This window comes from Drosophila takahashii, chromosome 2L (genome assembly GCF_030179915.1).
Source record: "Drosophila takahashii strain IR98-3 E-12201 chromosome 2L, DtakHiC1v2, whole genome shotgun sequence".
In the NCBI taxonomy this organism is placed as follows: domain Eukaryota; kingdom Metazoa; phylum Arthropoda; class Insecta; order Diptera; family Drosophilidae; genus Drosophila; species Drosophila takahashii.
Genome location: NC_091678.1, coordinates 10,184,244 through 10,202,096, shown reverse-complemented (window position 1 = coordinate 10,202,096; position 17,853 = coordinate 10,184,244). Strand labels below are relative to the sequence as shown.

At 37.3% G+C, this 17,853-nt stretch overlaps 3 protein-coding genes across 3 annotated transcripts in view; 2 read left to right on the top strand and 1 right to left on the bottom strand.

The window, feature by feature from the left end:
• Ance-3 (angiotensin-converting enzyme Ance-3) overlaps positions 1 to 17,853 on the bottom strand; it is a 46,628-nt gene that overhangs the window by 13,509 nt on the left and 15,266 nt on the right. The window lies entirely within an intron of this gene.
• On the top strand, positions 9,392 to 11,204 carry Vajk2. Its single transcript, XM_017147412.3, has 2 exons — positions 9,392 to 9,474; positions 10,275 to 11,204. Exons 1-2 carry the CDS (start codon positions 9,463 to 9,465, stop codon positions 11,085 to 11,087), a joined length of 825 nt encoding a protein of 274 aa, XP_017002901.2. The 5' UTR covers positions 9,392 to 9,462; the 3' UTR covers positions 11,088 to 11,204.
• LOC108061303 (uncharacterized) lies at positions 14,134 to 15,184 on the top strand. Its single transcript, XM_017147413.3, has 2 exons — positions 14,134 to 14,371; positions 14,430 to 15,184. The coding sequence occupies exons 1-2, from the start codon at positions 14,177 to 14,179 to the stop codon at positions 14,808 to 14,810; spliced, it is 576 nt and encodes a 191-aa protein (XP_017002902.2). The 5' UTR covers positions 14,134 to 14,176; the 3' UTR covers positions 14,811 to 15,184.

Below are 17,853 nucleotides of genomic sequence, written 5' to 3'. Positions count from 1 at the left end.
CCAAGGACGCTGCGCGTGCCAAAGACGGAACTGAAACAACTTTCTAATAAAAAGTCACCAGTTCTTGTTAATTTCTGACTTAATTTCCTTCGCCTTCGATTTAGAAACAAAAGAGAGCCGATCTCGGTGTCTCTGGATTAGAACAGAAATCACAATCAGAAATTAGAATTAGAATCAGAACCAGTTCCAGGCCAAAGAATTCATTTGGCTTTGCCCGAAGGTCGGCTGCTTTGTGGACAGCATTTGCACACACATCCATTTTTGGGGGCGTGGCTGGGGGCACACCGCACTTACATGCACTGCCCTCGTAATTCTGTATTTTCAACCATAATTTGTTATGAATTATATTGCTCTCGTGCTTGCCACTCGTCGTCGTCGTAGGTGTTGTGCAAATGTGCATATTCCCATTCTTACACTCATTGAGTCGTTGTACCTACATTAGTTTCGTTCTTGACTTGGTTGGCGTTTCGGGTTATGCAACGAATGCAATTACAAAGCGGATCTCTCTATCAAGCTTAATTGTCGCCGAGCGACCCTAACTAATTACATCGAATTATTTTGAACAAGAATGCTCCAAGTTGATCAATACCACATTTAGCTACATAGTAATTAAATGAAAATATATTTTAATGGTTAATAATTACATAGAATGAATAAGACCTAATCTAGAGGAACGGAATAGTCAAAGGTTTCTTTCATGATCTTGAATATTTAGGAAAACATTAAAAATCTATTAATGATTATGAAATGTATAAAAATTCTATGTTTATCATGTCAGAAACAATTTCTAAAACTGTTAATTCCTAGGCTTCGTATTATCAAATCCAATTAAGTTCGGAACTCAACAGCATATCATCAATATACATTAATTTGCATTGGCAACATACGCGATATCAGCGAAGCTCATAACTGGAGCACTGTCAACTCATAAATTATCGGTTCAGTATCCGCCCATAATCGAAAAAGAGATCCCACACACGCCGCATCGATGGGGTCCCAGACATCTAAAGGAACTGGCTGAGTTGCAGCATTTACGCAATGATAACCATTCCGGCCGAGAGACAAGACAACAAATTGCGCCAACCGACGACGGTGGCCAATTAAAACCATATTTCTTGCGCCGATCGGCTGAGAGATCGGTGGAAATCGGTTGATGATGGGGGAGGTACGCATATTTGCTGAAACTTAATTAATTGCCACAAAATGACGGAGACACAATCGCAACGGCGGACGACAAAAGATGGCAAACTGAACAGACCGAATTTTCGCAATTTTCAGCTTTTCGGTCTGAGTCTGAGAAAAGGCCACCTAAAGACGTTCCACAAATTGCCAAATGCGAAACTTTTGCTCTAATGAACGACCACTATCCAGTCGGCGGCGGCGTTTTGAAGGTCACCGCCAACTTGTCCATCGCCAAAATCCAAGCCGAATGCGTCTGCAACGTCAAACAGTTGTCGACCGATTGCGAAATGAATTGGTTTAGTTTTAGTATTTGATCGTTTTTTTTTCTTTTGCCAAAATGCATGTCTGTTTGCCAGCAGTTTGCACAGAAATCACGACGACAAAAAAATAGCTTGCACCAGTTTCTCGATCACAAAACTCAAAACCCAAAACCGAAACCAAAAACCGAAACTCAAATTGCGAACGTAATCGAAGTCGCCGGTGCGCAAGTCAAGTGAAGCGAGCGTCTTTGGCAATCTGGAAATCCCAGTGACTCCTCTCTACCCAATCCATTGCGAACCCCCCTCGCCAAAGACCCTCCCACAAGATCTCCCCATATATCGTATGTGTCTTCTGTTTTTTCTCTTTTTTTGGTCTGCCTGCCCTGCAATAGTGCTTGCCGCTTCATTTGGCCAGCCAGTCGGCAAATAAAATACTTGTTATAGCCACAATGCAATTGACATGGTGCATGATCGCATTTCAGCTAAATGCTAAGACTATTGACCCCACGGCGATGCGATGTAAAACCAAACAATGCCGAGGAATGTTAGCTGAAAATATTTGTAAGCTTTGTCCCATTTATTACTTTACATTTTTGTATTTATCATATTTTTAAATATTAATATGAAAATTAATTATAATAAGAATAACCATTACTAAAAAATTTTAAATAAACCATTAAAGACTACCAAAAAAAAATAATAATAACCTTCAACAATCTAAATTAGGTTAGAATTAGTACGATAAGAAATCATTAAAAATATATATTTAATTTAATTTATTTGTATTCGAATTTTGAAAATAATCTAATAAATATTTATTTATTAATATTTATATTTTAAATACATACAAATTCAGAAATGCATATATAAAATATCTTTCGAATATAAAAAATCAAGTACTTAATAAACAAACTTCCTCCTTGCCTTTAGAGTTCCTTAGTTGGCTTTCTAAGCAGCCAGCCGCACTCCTGATCATATCTCTAAGTCGACTTATGACTACCTGTCCGTACTCATCTCCGCCCAAATCTGATGGTGAATTCAAATTGCAAACAATTAGGCGCACAAATGCTACCGCATCGCATTCAATCGGATTATGCAATTGCTCTTTTGAATTATGACCGTAAATTGTGGTCTGGCCTAGTCTCTCGGCCACGGGTGTGTTTTTCTCTCGCACGAAATGTGCGCGAATCCTTTCACCTGCGTCCAGCGAACGAAACAAAAGACTCAGGCAACGAACTCGAATCCAGCGCGATTTATTCCCAGTTTTTTCAGTTTGCCATTTCCGTATTGAAAGTGTTTTTCTGCGGAGCCATGGACACTCCTTCGGGTTCTCTATCTAAGCAGCTAACTATGTATGTCAAACGGCGGCCAACAAAAGGAGGCCAACGCCTTTTGAGGTCCACAGTCTAGTCGAGTAGTCGTCGCTTAGCTCCAAATTGAATAGGAAAATCTCTTGGAAAACATCTTTCCCAAAAGCCAAAGAAATCGAACGACACCAGCGGCAGATTCCCAAATCTGGCTTTGGAACCATGGAAACCATGGAAACTGCAGGAGTCCAGTCCAGCCAACTACTGCAGCTGCTCGAAAAAGCGAAGTTGCATAATTTTTGTTTTTGCATTTAGGCGCTGTTGCTGTTGCTATTGCTGCTGTTGCGGCGGCTTTTGGAGTCACCCAGTTAGTGTGTCACTGTGGCATTTGCAGCGAACTGGCTCCGTTTTCTGTCCATTCATTGTCTTCTGTGGGATGGTGAGATGGCTGCTGCTGCTGTTGATATTAGTAATTTTTTATTTCACAAAGCCGAGTCGAGTCATGACATGTTGTTGCAGTCAAATCATTTGCCTAATTTTTCATTGATCCCCGTGGGCGTGGCAGTGGGTACTTGGCTAAATGTCAATCGAGCAATTGAAACTGTCTGTTACATGAGGTTAGTTAGATAAATTAGATTTTAACGCAGAAGAATGAGGGATGACAAAACAGTTTCACACAGCACAACTTTTCAATTGAATCGTTAATCATACAATTATAGAAGAGCTATAAAATATTGCAGTTATTATATTGGTTTATAGATTGGCCTTTGGAGAAATACTTAGCAAATAGAAGATTTACTAAGAAAAATAATTATTAATCGTACATAATATAGTTCTTAGGAAACCAATTTTTAAATGATTTATATTTTCTTCATCTTACGAAATATTTCATTTCTGTTTTTGGTGCTGACAGCTATATGTGGCTTGGGAAGTTTTATGCTTGCTCCATAAAACAATAAATTTGCATCTCCTCACAGGGTGTTACAAAAACACTCTGCCACCGACTTGCATAAAATGCAAAAACAAAAGTCGAGCAAACGACATAATTCCCAGGCCAACCGAAACTATTGTATTTCTTTTCATTTTTTCAAAGTTCTGTTTTTTTTCTGATCTTATTGTTAGTAACCTTTTTTTTGCACTAATTGCCGCGAAGTTTTTGTTTACGAACGGAACAATGGCCAGAGTTCAAAATGATTTATTTATTTTTATTGCCAAACACGAGTTCGCCTCAAACATGGAATCAAGAATGTCAATGAAGTCGGCAGGCGATATAAAATAACGCAAGACATCTGGAAAAAATTCTCAGGATCTAAGATAAATAAATTTCCGATCTTCCATTAACTGAAATATCACTTAAATATTTAAATAAATTCGGCTGCTCTTAACTGTTTAATACCTGTATTGGTTATCTAGATTCCTAATTATTTTCCATAGGCACACTCACGACTCAGCTCAACTAATATCTTTATTTGCATTATTATTTACGATTTTTGGGCAGCCAAACTGGCTGCTGTAGGTGTTTGTGGGGGCGTTTCCGAGGGCGTGCCAGCCAGTTCTTCACCAAGATCGCTGGGGATGGGGGGCTGCCACTCAGGTTCTCTGGGGGGAGAGACTTCTCCAAAGTCTGGTTCCGTGTGCACTTCGAGTTCGACGGCGATCGAAGGCGGTGCTGCGGTGGTATTGTCTTGGTCTGATAATTCAAGGTTCAAAGCGGGGCCGGGCCCCTAACCGCATTTGGCCAATTACATGGAAAATGTCAAATCAAAAAGTTCGTTTTCGTTTTGGAAACTCTGCAAGCCATTGTTAGACCCGCCGAACTGGAGTTTTCCCAAAAATATTACAGCACGAGAGATTTAAGTGCGAACTGCCGCCAGTCAAAGGTCATTATTGTTGTTCATTTTGAGGGTGTTGAGGTCGAAACGGTGGCAAAGACAGTGGCGAAAAATAGTGTCCATCAACGAGCGAATCAAAAATTTGTTTTCGGCTCTCTTATGACCTTTTTGCGGGCAATTATCAAGCAAAAAAATAAAAGAAGCACTAAAAATTGCTCCATGTAAAGTGTTTTCTGTTTTTTTTTTATTTCTAGACAATTTTCTTTGCTAACCAAACGTGCAGACCAAAGATAAACAAAAACGAAACAAAATTAAATGTCGAAGGTTTTGCACGATTGTCTTCGACCCGCAGTCGGTACAAGTTTTTCTGTTTTTCTGGCCATTTCAATTGACAAATGTTATTTGCCCGAGCTCAAACCCAAGTCGAACTCCAGCTGAAATCCCAAAGACCTTAGATCCAGCACGAAATCGTTTATGGCCGTCCAAGGAAAATCTTTTGCCACTTCATTCGCATTCCGATTTCAATTTTCAAAATTTGGGTCAAATTATGTCGCTCGGCTTCTCTTTAATTATGATAAATTTCTGGTTGATCTACGGCCGAAAAAAGACCCTGACTGACGGCCTACTAACAGTTGAAAAAAAGAGTGCTCAATTAAATAAAGCACTTACTTTGGCATTACCTTCGCCGTTTCCTTTCGGAACTTGTGATTAAGATAAATTAACCAGGCTAAAATCTGATGATGAGCAGGGAGAAAAAGAAGTGGATGATAATGAGTTTTATTTGGCATCATATCAGCTTCCTTGTGCTAATCAACTGATCAAACTGCTCCGACTAAAGAACTCGGCGAACATTCTCCACATATATAGCTTGTATATGAAATCTGCTTGAATTTCCATCAGTTTATTAGTTTTTGGCGACTTGCACTTTAGACAATTTAGAAATCAACTCGAACGCCATTAAGCCGCAATTAGTTGGCTGCAGCACAAAAAGTGGTTCCCCGCTTTTGATTGGCCAAAAGAGCAAAGTGAATTTAATCAGTTTGGGGCATATTTGCACGGATCAGACATCGAAACATGTTCGGCATTCGATTGACAAATGCGTGGCATCTCAAAACTGGAGCAAACGCAATGGGAGAATGCTTGAGTTGAGGATTCGGCGTTACGGAGGTGCAAAAAATACACAGCTAAATAAATGGCAAATGACAAATGTTAAGCAGCGCTCGATAAATCGAACGAGCTTGAATGAAATCCATGAGTGCTTCTGCCCTATAATAAATGACAGTCTTTTGTGTTCGCATTGTTAATTACCATCTATATATAATGTTTTATTCCATTTAGCAAACTTCTTGACTTCGGGTTTTTTTCGCCTTTGGTTGCCGAAAGCGAAAAGACGCTAAAACAAATTTGAATAAGTTTATTTTGTATTTGGTATAATTTATGGCCTGCTAACACGAAAGGTGTTTGCTGTCTTAGATTTAAATCATTTTTAATGGCACAATTGGCTGGCCGAGAAGAACATTACTGGGCAGCATCAGTGACTGAGACTTTATAAACAAATCTGTTCCTTGCTTATATAATCTCTATTTTTTAAGAAAAAAAAACCCCCGAAAAAACCATAAATTGCGGTCTGGCTCGTCAAGAATAAAGGTAGAATTATAAAAAAGGAAGACTTAAGACTGCTAAAGATTTTTGTAAATACTCTGCAAAAATAAAATTTCCATTTAACTTATAAAAAAAGTCAAAATAAAAAAAACGAGTTTTTAATGAGAATATTAATGACAAATTAAAACAAACATAGATTTCATAAATGTTCAGTAGTTTATTATTATTCAAAAGATCTTATTATAATTTTTTCACATTAGTCTTACATATTCTTTTCTAAGAGCATCTAAATTTCAAAGTGTTCGTCTCAATTTCAATAATTTCTTCTTGTTAATGAGCCAAGCTTTGACGTCAATTTTGCATTAATTAATTATATTAGTTAGAGTGGCGGCCGGTGAACGCGAAATGTCAAACAACAAACTCAATAATAAAAGACCCTCCTCTTTTAGCAGAGTCGGATAAAATCATATGCTAATGAGATGTACAACTGTGAATTGAAGACTGAAAATAGCAATACCTTGCATAACTGAACGGAAATTGAATATTCAATTATTTATAATTAATTTCTCAGTGTTATCATATGGTTCTTGTGGAAATCAGCTACTTTCTAATTTATTTTGTGCGTTCAATATTGACTTTTGGTTGGATTTTATTGCTCACTTAGTAATATTCTCGTTCGTTTTTTATATCTTGACCATTTTGTGCGGGACACTTTAAAAAACTTTGCATAGATAGATTTTAAAAATCGAAAAAGGAACAACACCATAAAAATAACATTAACCAGTAGCCATTAAAATGGGAATGGATCAGGCCAAAAAACAGACTTAGAAAAATTTAAGAACATTTTATGTTTATGTAAAGATTAACTAAAAATTTAATTTGACAAAAAAGTAATTAAATAAATTATAATAAGCCCGAAATACCCGATTACACCATAAGTACTGGGTATTTATATCAATACAAACCTATCAGGCTAAGATCTTCGATCTATCTCTGTCCGTTTATTCAAATGTTGGCGAATCAACAACAAAATGAAAGTGATCTAGAAAAACCATAAAAACCGATGGAAGAAAAAGAAACCACTCAGACCAAAACCCGATGCATAAACTTGAACTTGAGCTCGGTGGCCTGGGCTTTGCCTTTTGTTGCCGTTGATTTCGTGTTTGGTTTGCATATTTTTTCTATTGAAGCGCTTAAGTCATCCGCTCTGCTGCAGTCCGATGATTCTGCGGCTGAGATGATAGCCTCACATTAGTTAAAGAAATGTGGCCACAAAAGAAGCGCCACACGGACAAGGCCCAAGCCAAAGCAAAACCACCACCACCCGCCGCTACCGCCATTTATGTGGTTCAACTTTGACTCAGACTTTGCAACCGATTGTGATGCTGATGATCGCGGTAAACACGGCGATCATGGTGATGATGTCTGGCGACCTTCGCCTTCAACTGCACATTACAAAAGCCTAATACGCTCGGCTGCCATTATGTCCGAGCATTATGTCCACAATTAATTTAATGCACATAAATCCAAACATGATTTGGTCTGTATTTGTTCTCCATTGTGCGCCTTTGCGGTCCACTCATTGTTCACACGTTCCATTTACATGGCCATTGGCGAGTATTTCCTCTGCAGCATTAAAATGTCAAATTACCCACACCGCCGCAGCATTCAATCAATGCACCCATATCAAGGCTCGAGCGCTGCTTAGCCAAAAACGAAAAAAAATAAGAAAAAAATAGGCGAAAAACAAGAATACTGAGCCAAACACAAATCAGAGATCAAAAGTTCAGTCACGAAGCCACACAGAATCAAGCAGACTATGCGGCGCATGTTTTTGCTTTTGTTGTTTTGCAGCCAACCAATTTACATTCAATATGCAACTGCAACTGCAGCAGTTGACTGCAGTTGCAACCTGAAATTTTAGGAAATGTGTGGCTAATGTGAATTTGACTTATGGCTGTGGAACATTTTGGCCGTTGTGTCTAATTTGATTATGTGACTGAGGTGCTGGCGGTCGGTTATTAATGGCTCAAGGCTTGCGACTCGGTACAAAGTGACGAAAGTACATTTTGGCAACTTTAAAGGATTTTTATAAAATGGGTCGGAAAAATTATTTTAAATTCCAATCATTTGATTTTACCATTTTGTTATGAAGGATGAAAATTGTTCGGTGCAGTAAACCCTTACAAGTTAATTATAATAAGCCCAACTGTCAAGATGTGGCCAAAAAGCTTCATAAAACTATTGCAGCCATACAATTCCTTTTATTCATAACAAACTAAATTTCCAAAAGAATCATCTTTATTTTAATTTTTTTTTGATTTTACTGCTAATAATGAAAATCAATTTGTGTTTTTTTTTTTTTGAGACTAATATATTTTTTTAGTTTTGTTTAAAATAGTTTTAAGAGAGTCCAATAAATTGTTTAGAAATGTTGTACAAAGAAGTAATTTAGAATGAAATAGATTTAAAAAAACGCTGAGGAAAAACATTTTTGTCTCTTTAACCAAAATTTTGAAGTTACGAGTTACGTAAAAAATAAATAAGAAAAGTTTATTTTAGGAAAAATCTAGAAGTTTTTCAATATTGACTATTTTTAGGGAACTGAAGTCTTCAACTCAAGGTAGATATCTAAACCCCAAATTGCGATGGGTTAAGTTTATAGTTGCACTTATGAACTGTCACTTCCTCTGCAGATAACGAATATTATTAACATCCTTACAAACAAAGATCGACATTCCGACAAAATTAAACAAATGCCATTAAATAACCAAAAAAAAAACAACTAAAGTGAAGTTTTTAAGATAGAAAATAAACGTTCCTTTTCACTGCCCAAGTACTTAGTATCTGAAAACTGCCAGCGGATTGCAAAGATTGCTACAGTTCGAGCTCCAATGTTCACAGATACGCACGCACACAAGTGAAAATCACACGAACGACATGGACACTGTCCGTGTGAGGCACCCTCGCGAAAAAAGCTCGCTTGCTGACGCATTTCCTTTCGATCACGGCACGGCTCACACGGACAGTAGTTGGCCAAAACCGAGAGAGAGGTGGCAGTCGGGCTAATAGAGAGCGAGCTTTTTCCATTAGCCCGGCTGCTGCGATCTCGATTCGCAGCGACTGCGCAGCCGCGACTGAAGACAATCCCGCCACAGCATCGGCCATATAAAAGTTCGCTGCGTCTGTGCGAAATTATTCAGTTAACTGTTGCGGGTTGGTTGAGACATACAAGCCCATCTTGATCGCAAAGTGTTGAGGAGCTAAACCTAGTGCAAAATGAAATCCATGGTATGTTCGGTCTAAGCTCAGTGTGTTCTCCTTCAAAGTGTTGCCTAGAATAATTGTGCCTGAAGAACTCGAACTCAGTTTAAGTGGCTCGCCAATAAAAAATATTTATGGATAAACGTAGTCATGTCGGTGTGGCAATTTAAAGAAATATAAAAACAAGTTATTGCTTGATTTTAACGGCTCAATTAAACCAAAAGAATTAACGAATGTTCTAAAATCTCTCTAGGCAGGACTGCTTTTAATATGTACATTTAAAACGGTTGCAATTATTTGATTTTTTTTAATTTAGAAAAAGGATATTCTAGGTTGTGACAAAAAATTGAATTTATAGGAATTTTATTAAAACTTTTAAACAAGGTTCAAACTTTGAACTTCAAAGCAAAACCAAAAAAAAACTTAAAAATTTTGAAATATTTTCAAAATAATTTTCAAAAATTTTCTTCAAAAAATTGTTTTGGAAAATAAAGCATTTAAAATAGATCGAATTTCACATTAAAAACCCTTGCAAGTTTTGGTCACTTGCCTGTTTCAAAATGTCGTTTACCTAAGGCATTGCGAAAATGGCAATCCACATTACGTATACGCCGCATGCGCAGCCCAATATGTTAGGGGGCCTAGGCCATCATTGAACTTGGCTGATCGCCCAGCCAACTTTCCAGCCATTGCATAATTGTCATATTCCGAATTATGGAGTGCCCGGGGGGTGGAGCCGGAAGCGGCTGCAGTTGCATAACCAGGCCCCGACCCAATTTGGGTTTCGATCGAATTTAACGCACTTGCCATTGCCATTACAATTGCAGCTCATTTTCGGCCTTGTGGCGATGTGCGTGCTGGTGGCCAGCGCCAGCGAGGAGGCGCCCAAGAAGCCAGTGGAGACCCCAGCCGAGCCCGCCGAGAAGAAGCAGGAGAAGCGCGGCATTGGCCATGGTCTGGGCTACGGCTACGGACCGTCGGCGGGAGGCGCCATCCTGGGATCGGGCATCGGAATCGGAGTTCCAGTGGCCCCCGCTGTCGCTGAGCTGCCCACCCAGGTGCACACCAACACCGTGGTGAGGACCGTGCAGGTGCCCTACCAGGTGGAGCGTCATGTGCCCTACCCCGTCGAGAAGACCGTCACCTATCCCGTCAAGGTGCCCGTGCCCCAGCCCTACCCCGTCGAGAAGATCGTCCATGTGCCCGTCAAGGAGATCGTCAAGGTGCCCGTCGAAGTGCCCCAGCCCTACCCCGTCGAGAAGGTCATCCGTGTGCCCGTGAAGATCCCCGTCGACCGTCCCTACACCGTTCACGTGGACAAGCCATACCCCGTGCCCGTGGAGAAGCCCGTGCCATACACCGTTGAGAAGCGCGTCATCCACAAGGTGCCCGTCCATGTGGAGCGCCCCGTGCCCTACAAGGTGGCCGTGCCCGTGCCCGTCCATGTTGAGAGCCACGTGAAGCCCGCCGTGGCCGTCACCCACACCGTTGCCGCTGCTCCGGCCATCATCAGCCACGGCTACTCCGGCCACGGCATCTCCTCGTACGGCGGACACGGAATCTCCTCGTACGGCGCCTCCGGACACGGCATCTCCTCCTACGGCAGCTCCGGACACGGTGGCTACCTCCACAAAAAGTAGATCAAATCGCTATGCTGTCGAGGGCCAAATGAGATGTGAAATCAGGTGAAGGCGAGCGAACCAACAAGTCGAAAGAAAGTATCCAAATGACATTAAGAATCAACAAGAATCAACTCCCGCCCCCGCCCCTTTTTCCCATGCCCCAGCAACCGCCAACGTACGACTTACAAATTTAGTTTTAGTTTGTGATACCAACCGAAATTCTAGGAGGATCCGAAGCTGAAGAGAAAATCACACATCTGACGCCATCCCATATATAGAAAGCTTGCCAAAACCCATCTCTGGGCGGCGTTCAGAAAGTGCCTGTCTCCTCGGCTTCCGATTCCGATTCCCTCGAGTGTACAGTTCTTTTGTAGACAATCACAGAGAAATAACTGCTGACGAGTTGCTCCTTCGACTTTTTCATGTAAATTTCTTTTCTATGAAATGTTTGTACATATTTAAATAATGTAAATAAAACGAAAATTAAAAAAAAAAAAGCTCTTGGTAATAGAAGAAAAAAATCAAAGGACGGAAAAATTAAGGGTTGACTTCTTCGATAAAGAAATTTATCAAAAAGGTAAGCAGAAACAAAAATAATTGATAACAAAATCTAAATGTTTAAAGAAAAGAGAGACATTTAGTCGCATAATAATCCCAAAACTATGCAACAACATGATATATTATTTTAAGCTTTTCTACATATGCAAGCAGCTTTGTCAGCTTATTCAAAAAGTTTTTTATTTTAAGTTTTTCTTGAAGTTTTTTTTTGACATCCAATTTTAAAATATTTGTCAGCGTAACTGAACTTATTCTTTCGGAGAATAAGTCGAATGCTCTCTATTACGATCAGTACATTTTAGAACGTTTCCCAGAACGGGTGAAATAAAATATAATGTCCCGGCTTTCAATAATTCCGTTGCTGTGTTTCTTAACATATAATATTGCGAGTTGCGATGAAGATCATTGGTGTTATCATGAAGTGCCAGTAAGGACTACGGATCTGAATACTCCCAGTCAATATGGAAATTTGGGCGAAATGTATATTTATTACGAAAAGCTTAACTTAATACCAAAGGTATGTATGCCGCTAAAAAAAAAAACCAAAAAATAAATTCAAAAACTTTGAAATTCTTAGACTGAAATCAAAATGGAAAAAGGAGAACGTTTTTGTTGCTCTGGCTATATAGAAACCGACGATGGAAAATGTGTGCAGCGAAAGACATTATTTGATGAATATTACGTATATTTCATTTGTCCAATTATAGCTATTTTAATCGTTTTATTTTTATTCGTTGTAGTCTGTATTTGGGAGAACCGCGAACGAACTTATGTTTTAAAAGATAGTGGGCATATGCACGTTAGTTCTAAAGTCTAATATATAAAATTAGTAATTAAATAAATTAGCTTATAACGTGAAATTATAGTATTGATTTTTAAAACTAAATTAACTCAAAAATTTTAATTTTTAAGGAAACTAGAATTAATCATTTAAAACATTAGGTAGCCAAATAAAAAAACAAACTAAATCAAATTGATCATTTCTCTTGTGCATTAAGCCTATTCATTCTGGTATGAACTTTGGGACTGAAAGAATATTTTTTTACTGGCCTTAATTTTTGTCGTTTCTTGTGCTCAGAGTTGCAATATAGATTTAACAAATGCTTTGACATAGTGAATCATTTAATTTAGACTTTCGAAATAAAACTGGATTTAACCAAAGAGTTCGAAAATTTGAAGCCTTGGAAGTCTCAACTATAAAAAATGTATGTTTTCTTTAGGTGGAAAGTTTAAATTCTTGAGTTCATAAAACATGAAAATATTTATTTGTGGCTGGAATAAAAACCAAAAATAAAATCCCATGATACTGCACGTTTTTTTCTGGTCAGATGACTAACGAAAAATTCAGTTATCAAGAAATTGTGAGGATGTGGGGAATCGACCAGAATATCTAATATGAGTAATTTTTTGTATGTTTTACTAGATGGACACTTAGTGTATCAGTGTATGAAATGAGTATTGAATAGTTTTAAATTACAACAAATTTTTTTTTTGATAAAACACAACGCATATTTTAAGAAGTCGAACTAGGAGCTGAGCTTCAAAATCTTTAATCGTTATATTAATCTAAATTTGTTGTTTATTTTAAGACCTTAATTTGTGTGTTTTATTAACATAGTATTCAAATAAACATTAAGTGGCATTAAATGTTATTACAATTTTTATGGCATAATCAAAAAATGAAGCGCAATTTGCGGTTAATACGCTTTCGAACAAATTACTTATAACAAAACCTATTATTAATGTACTTCTATTTTTGTGGGTCTAGTCAGACTATCCTTTAAATAGCGTTGTTCTCTACAGCATTCTAAAATAGCTTGAATTGCTTGTATTTTTAAACATTTTAAAATTTTTTTCAGTGGTTTCCAAACTGTAAAGTTATTGGATTACCCTTAGTCTATGCAACAAATATATCTTTAAAATATTTTAAGCTTCTCGTCTTTTCAAATAGATATATTATATAGAAGCTTTACAGAGCTTTAATTTCTTGTTTACGCTTAACAAAAGGTTTTGGACTCACAGATTTACAAAATTGCTAAATGATAAAAAATTGTGCTTAAGCCTAATGTGTATAACAGAGATATTATTAAAATATGGATTTTTTAAAGAAAACAAATTAATAATTTTATAATTTGAAAGTAAGATGACTGAAAATTTAAAATGTCTAGCACTATGCACCAAATATAAAGCTCTTCATAAGCCGAGCTTTATTTAATCTGCAGTGAAGCTTCCCTATCTTATTCGCCCAGAGGTGTAGGAATTATTTGCTTGAAAGGGGGCTTCTATAAAATTGATTAAATAAATCCTGAAATATGTTGTCAGAAAATATTTACAATTAAAGTAGTATTGGTAAAATTCACACAAATTAATTGTGAAAAAAATATTTAAGATTTATGAATTATAGTAATGTTGATGACATGCGAATCCTCTTGAATAACCCATGCAACGCCCATTATCTTTCTCCAGAACAGAATAAATTATCATTATTCCTCAAATGGTTGCCACAGTTGCTTTTTATTTGTATCCCGGTGCGGACAGAATTTTTAAAAATGTTTAAAATTCAAATATTTTCTTTTGTGAGCCTATCATTGTACATGATTGTTAGTTGTGAAGCAGATCCTCACTTGTGTCTACAACACGTAGCTGTAAACTACACGGAGAGTATCCCTAAGGCCATGGAGGATTATGGAAGCTTTTCAAAATATTTCACTCAATTAGGAATTCCAGCAGGAAGTAAAAATGTGGTAAGCTCATTAAAAGGATATATACTAAGTGGGGTTTTAAAAAGTACACCATTTTTAGACCAAAACCAAAATGGAAGATCAATATCTATGTTGTCCTGGCTTCAAAAAGTCCGCCGAAGGCAATTGTGTGGTCGACGAGACCACAACTACGACCACGACCACAACATCGACTACAGAAGGACACGATACAACCGAATCAATTGATTCACCCCCAATGGATTCTTCTCATTCTTCAAGCCAGATTAAACCATCTAGTCCTGATAAGGAAGTGAATAAGAGCCACAAACCACTCATTTTGGGGCTAATTTTAGGAATTTGTCTTGTAATAATTGTCACAGCTTCTCTGATTACTTGGCGAATTCGCAAGCGCCGAACTGTATTAGATAATGAAAGTCATCAAGTGAAATTTGATGCTGAAATGCAAAGAGCTCTAATATAAAACTTGAACCAATAGCATTGATACGTATATATAAATTCTTATCTATCAACAAATAACAAAAATACTACTTTTCCTGAATAAAATTTACGTCAAAAGAGATATTTCTTGTAAAGTACCGTTCATATCAGTTTGAATAAAATGGAAAAGCGATATATACATTTTAATTTCACAATAGTCGGAAATAATAAAAAACAAAGTTCATTTTTCGTATGATAAATACATGAGGGATGATAAAAGTTTTATCATAAAACACGAAGCCTTTGTTCTCAAATGAAAGTCAAGCGAAAAAGTGAATTTAAAGCCTACGAAGAAATCAAAAGATATTATTTATGAATAAATCTAAATGGTCAACGACTTTATTATTTTATTTTCTTCGCCAAACAAAAATTGCTATAATGCTTTTCAGCAGAGACTCTTTTAACCAAAAGGAAATAACGGAAACTAAAATTATAATTTACTCAAAATTACTAATTGCAAAGTTCGTTTATTTTTATTCACTTAAGAATGAGGAGGAATTTTTCAAGAGCACTTTGTTTTGTAGACTTAGGACACGTATTGACAAATCGTATCTCTGTTGCCACTTGAATTCAAAGATACTCGAAGAAATGTAATATTTTAACATTATATAGTAAATCTAAAATATTAATAAAAAATAATAGTAACATTTTAATAACAAAATTGGAAGTACTTCTGGTATAGCAAATCAACAAATTTAATAGTATCGAGTAAACAATAAAAATAATTCAAATTTTGTGCACAAAAATAAAATGTATATTTTAATTTGTTTGCTTTTGAAAATTTATACTCATTTATAATATTTTAATAATGATATACTTTAGATCTACCGCAGTCAGAGTTTACTAGCTTGCGGCCTCAATGGAACTACTTCACTCTCACTCCACTTCACTTCTCACATAATCTCTCAAGCACTTAAGCAAAAAAATAGCAGGTAATTTGGCAAAACTGAAATGAAAAGCGGACTGGTGAAAAGTGATGCAACAAATAATGCACGTGAGTTAGAGCGGCAGCAACATTTATCGGCGCAATCAACTGCAATGACAGGCAATCCAGAAAGAGCCGATACGCATTTCAAGTTCGCTGCCTGAGTCTTTCGTTTTGGGAGAACCTGTTGCCTCTGGATTGACCAACGCCAGCAACATTGATCTTGTCCTAACCCGAGAAACGGAGCCGCTGTTCGTGCTACTTCGATTGTGCCAAGTGTGTGCGGTGGTGTGCCAATGGAGAATGGCTCGACCCAAAAAGCAAAAAGCAAAGTGAATGCAGCAACAGCAACAACAATAATAATAAGCAATGCAGACGCAATCAATTAGCGATATGCTGATGACGTCGACTCGGCTGATATTATTGTGGCTTTTTCTTTGGCTTCGGCTGCCACATGTGGCGATTGCGTCATGGCGCCATGCAAACCGCTAGACGGGTAATTGACTTGCAATTTCTTTTGCGCGCAACTTTTCGGTTGCAAAGAAATTTTTCCAAATCGCAAATGTGTTGCCACATTTCGACAATCCCACAGAGCCAAATGAGCAGCAGCCGAAAGCGACGAAAGCCTCGGGAAAATGTGTCTGGGTAATGTTTGGCATTTATCATAGACCAGATCTTTAATCTGCTGCAAAGTAACTATTAAAGTAGTAGATTTTCGCAATAGAAGACAAAAATCTGAAAATAATTTTGCAACGACTAATTGCTTAATTTTTACTACAAAATGTTAAAGTGGTTCTTGCTTTTACAACTTTATTAAGTCATCAGTTGCCTTTTTTAGTGTGCTTTAAAAATATTGTTTGAATTTTCAATGCGTACTGTTTTTCCTTTCTCTGTGCACTAATTTTCTTATTCGGAAGTTATTTCGCTCAATCAAGTTTTTACTGCGTTTTTGCATGCTTTTGGAAAAATATAGGAAAACCATAATAAATTTGATTGATGTACCTGTTACAGTTTATTACGATGGCCAATAGTTCCTAGTTCTAGCCATACCATTTCTAAGCACTTTTTCGTATTTTATTTGGCCAAGATGATTGCTTAATATACGTATTTTTCTTTTATTGCTGTTGTTTTGTTAATTACAGTCATTTAAGTGCTGCCTAATTACGCTCCGCTCTATATTTTTAGACTGGCCGAGGTTGGACTTAAGAGTTACCGAGAGTTTTTTATAAAATAAAAAAACGTTAGTGTGTTTTACTGGTTGGTATAAATTTGGCAGTAAATTTAATGAAATATATATTGTGTTATAAAAATTTAATTTAACTGCCAACATTTTTGTAACATTTTTGTGTATTTGTCAGATTAGTTCCAATAAATTTTCCATATCATTTTATTTGATACAATATTTAATATCATTTTCAATCTTATCCTAAAACTCGAACCGCTGAAGCACCTCTCGCATGCCCATCCATATTCACACTAAGTAACAACTTCGGCTTCGCCTCAGTGCGGCTCAGAAGGCAACAAAGCCAAGAGCTGCAAAAGCAGATTTACCAAATGTAAAACGAACATGTCGACAAGAAACGTACCGGCCCGAATGTGTTTTACCTGATACCCTGGGCTTCACTCTACTACTACAGCATAATGTTTATTCAATTTACGCAATTTACACCAACAACAAAGACGGCTGTGCATTTGATTGCCAACTTTGTTTCGGACTTGGGAGTTGTTGTAATTATGGCCACAAAAACAAAGGTGAATTGTGGCCAAAACTGAAATCGAAATTAAAGTCTTTATTTAAAATAGTTTCTGCTGAAGTAGCAGTGACGACAGGCAAGCGGATTTTCCTCATAATATTTCGCCAGCTTTTCACTGAAAATCGCAAAATTTGTTGACTAAGTCAATGGGTCAACTATTACAGCCCATTACAGCTGGCCGACACGAAGTTGGCCCCCAAGGCGGAATTATTATGCTTATAAATACTTTTTCTTTGACTGGTTTTTCTGGCTTTCTTGCTGGAAAATCTGCATAAATTCGCAGGTGGATCGGAGGCCCAACTTCCTTATTAATCAGTTTAGCTTAGCGCACTGCCCACAAAAATAGT

Bases quoted from the DNA above. Each gene is read 5' to 3' on its own strand.
- LOC108061303 (XM_017147413.3), top strand. From the start codon at position 14,177: ATGTTTAAAATTCAAATATTTTCTTTTGTGAGCCTATCATTGTACATG. The intron at 14,372-14,429 runs GTAAGCTCATTA...CACCATTTTTAG, and splicing joins CAGCAGGAAGTAAAAATGTG to ACCAAAACCAAAATGGAAGA.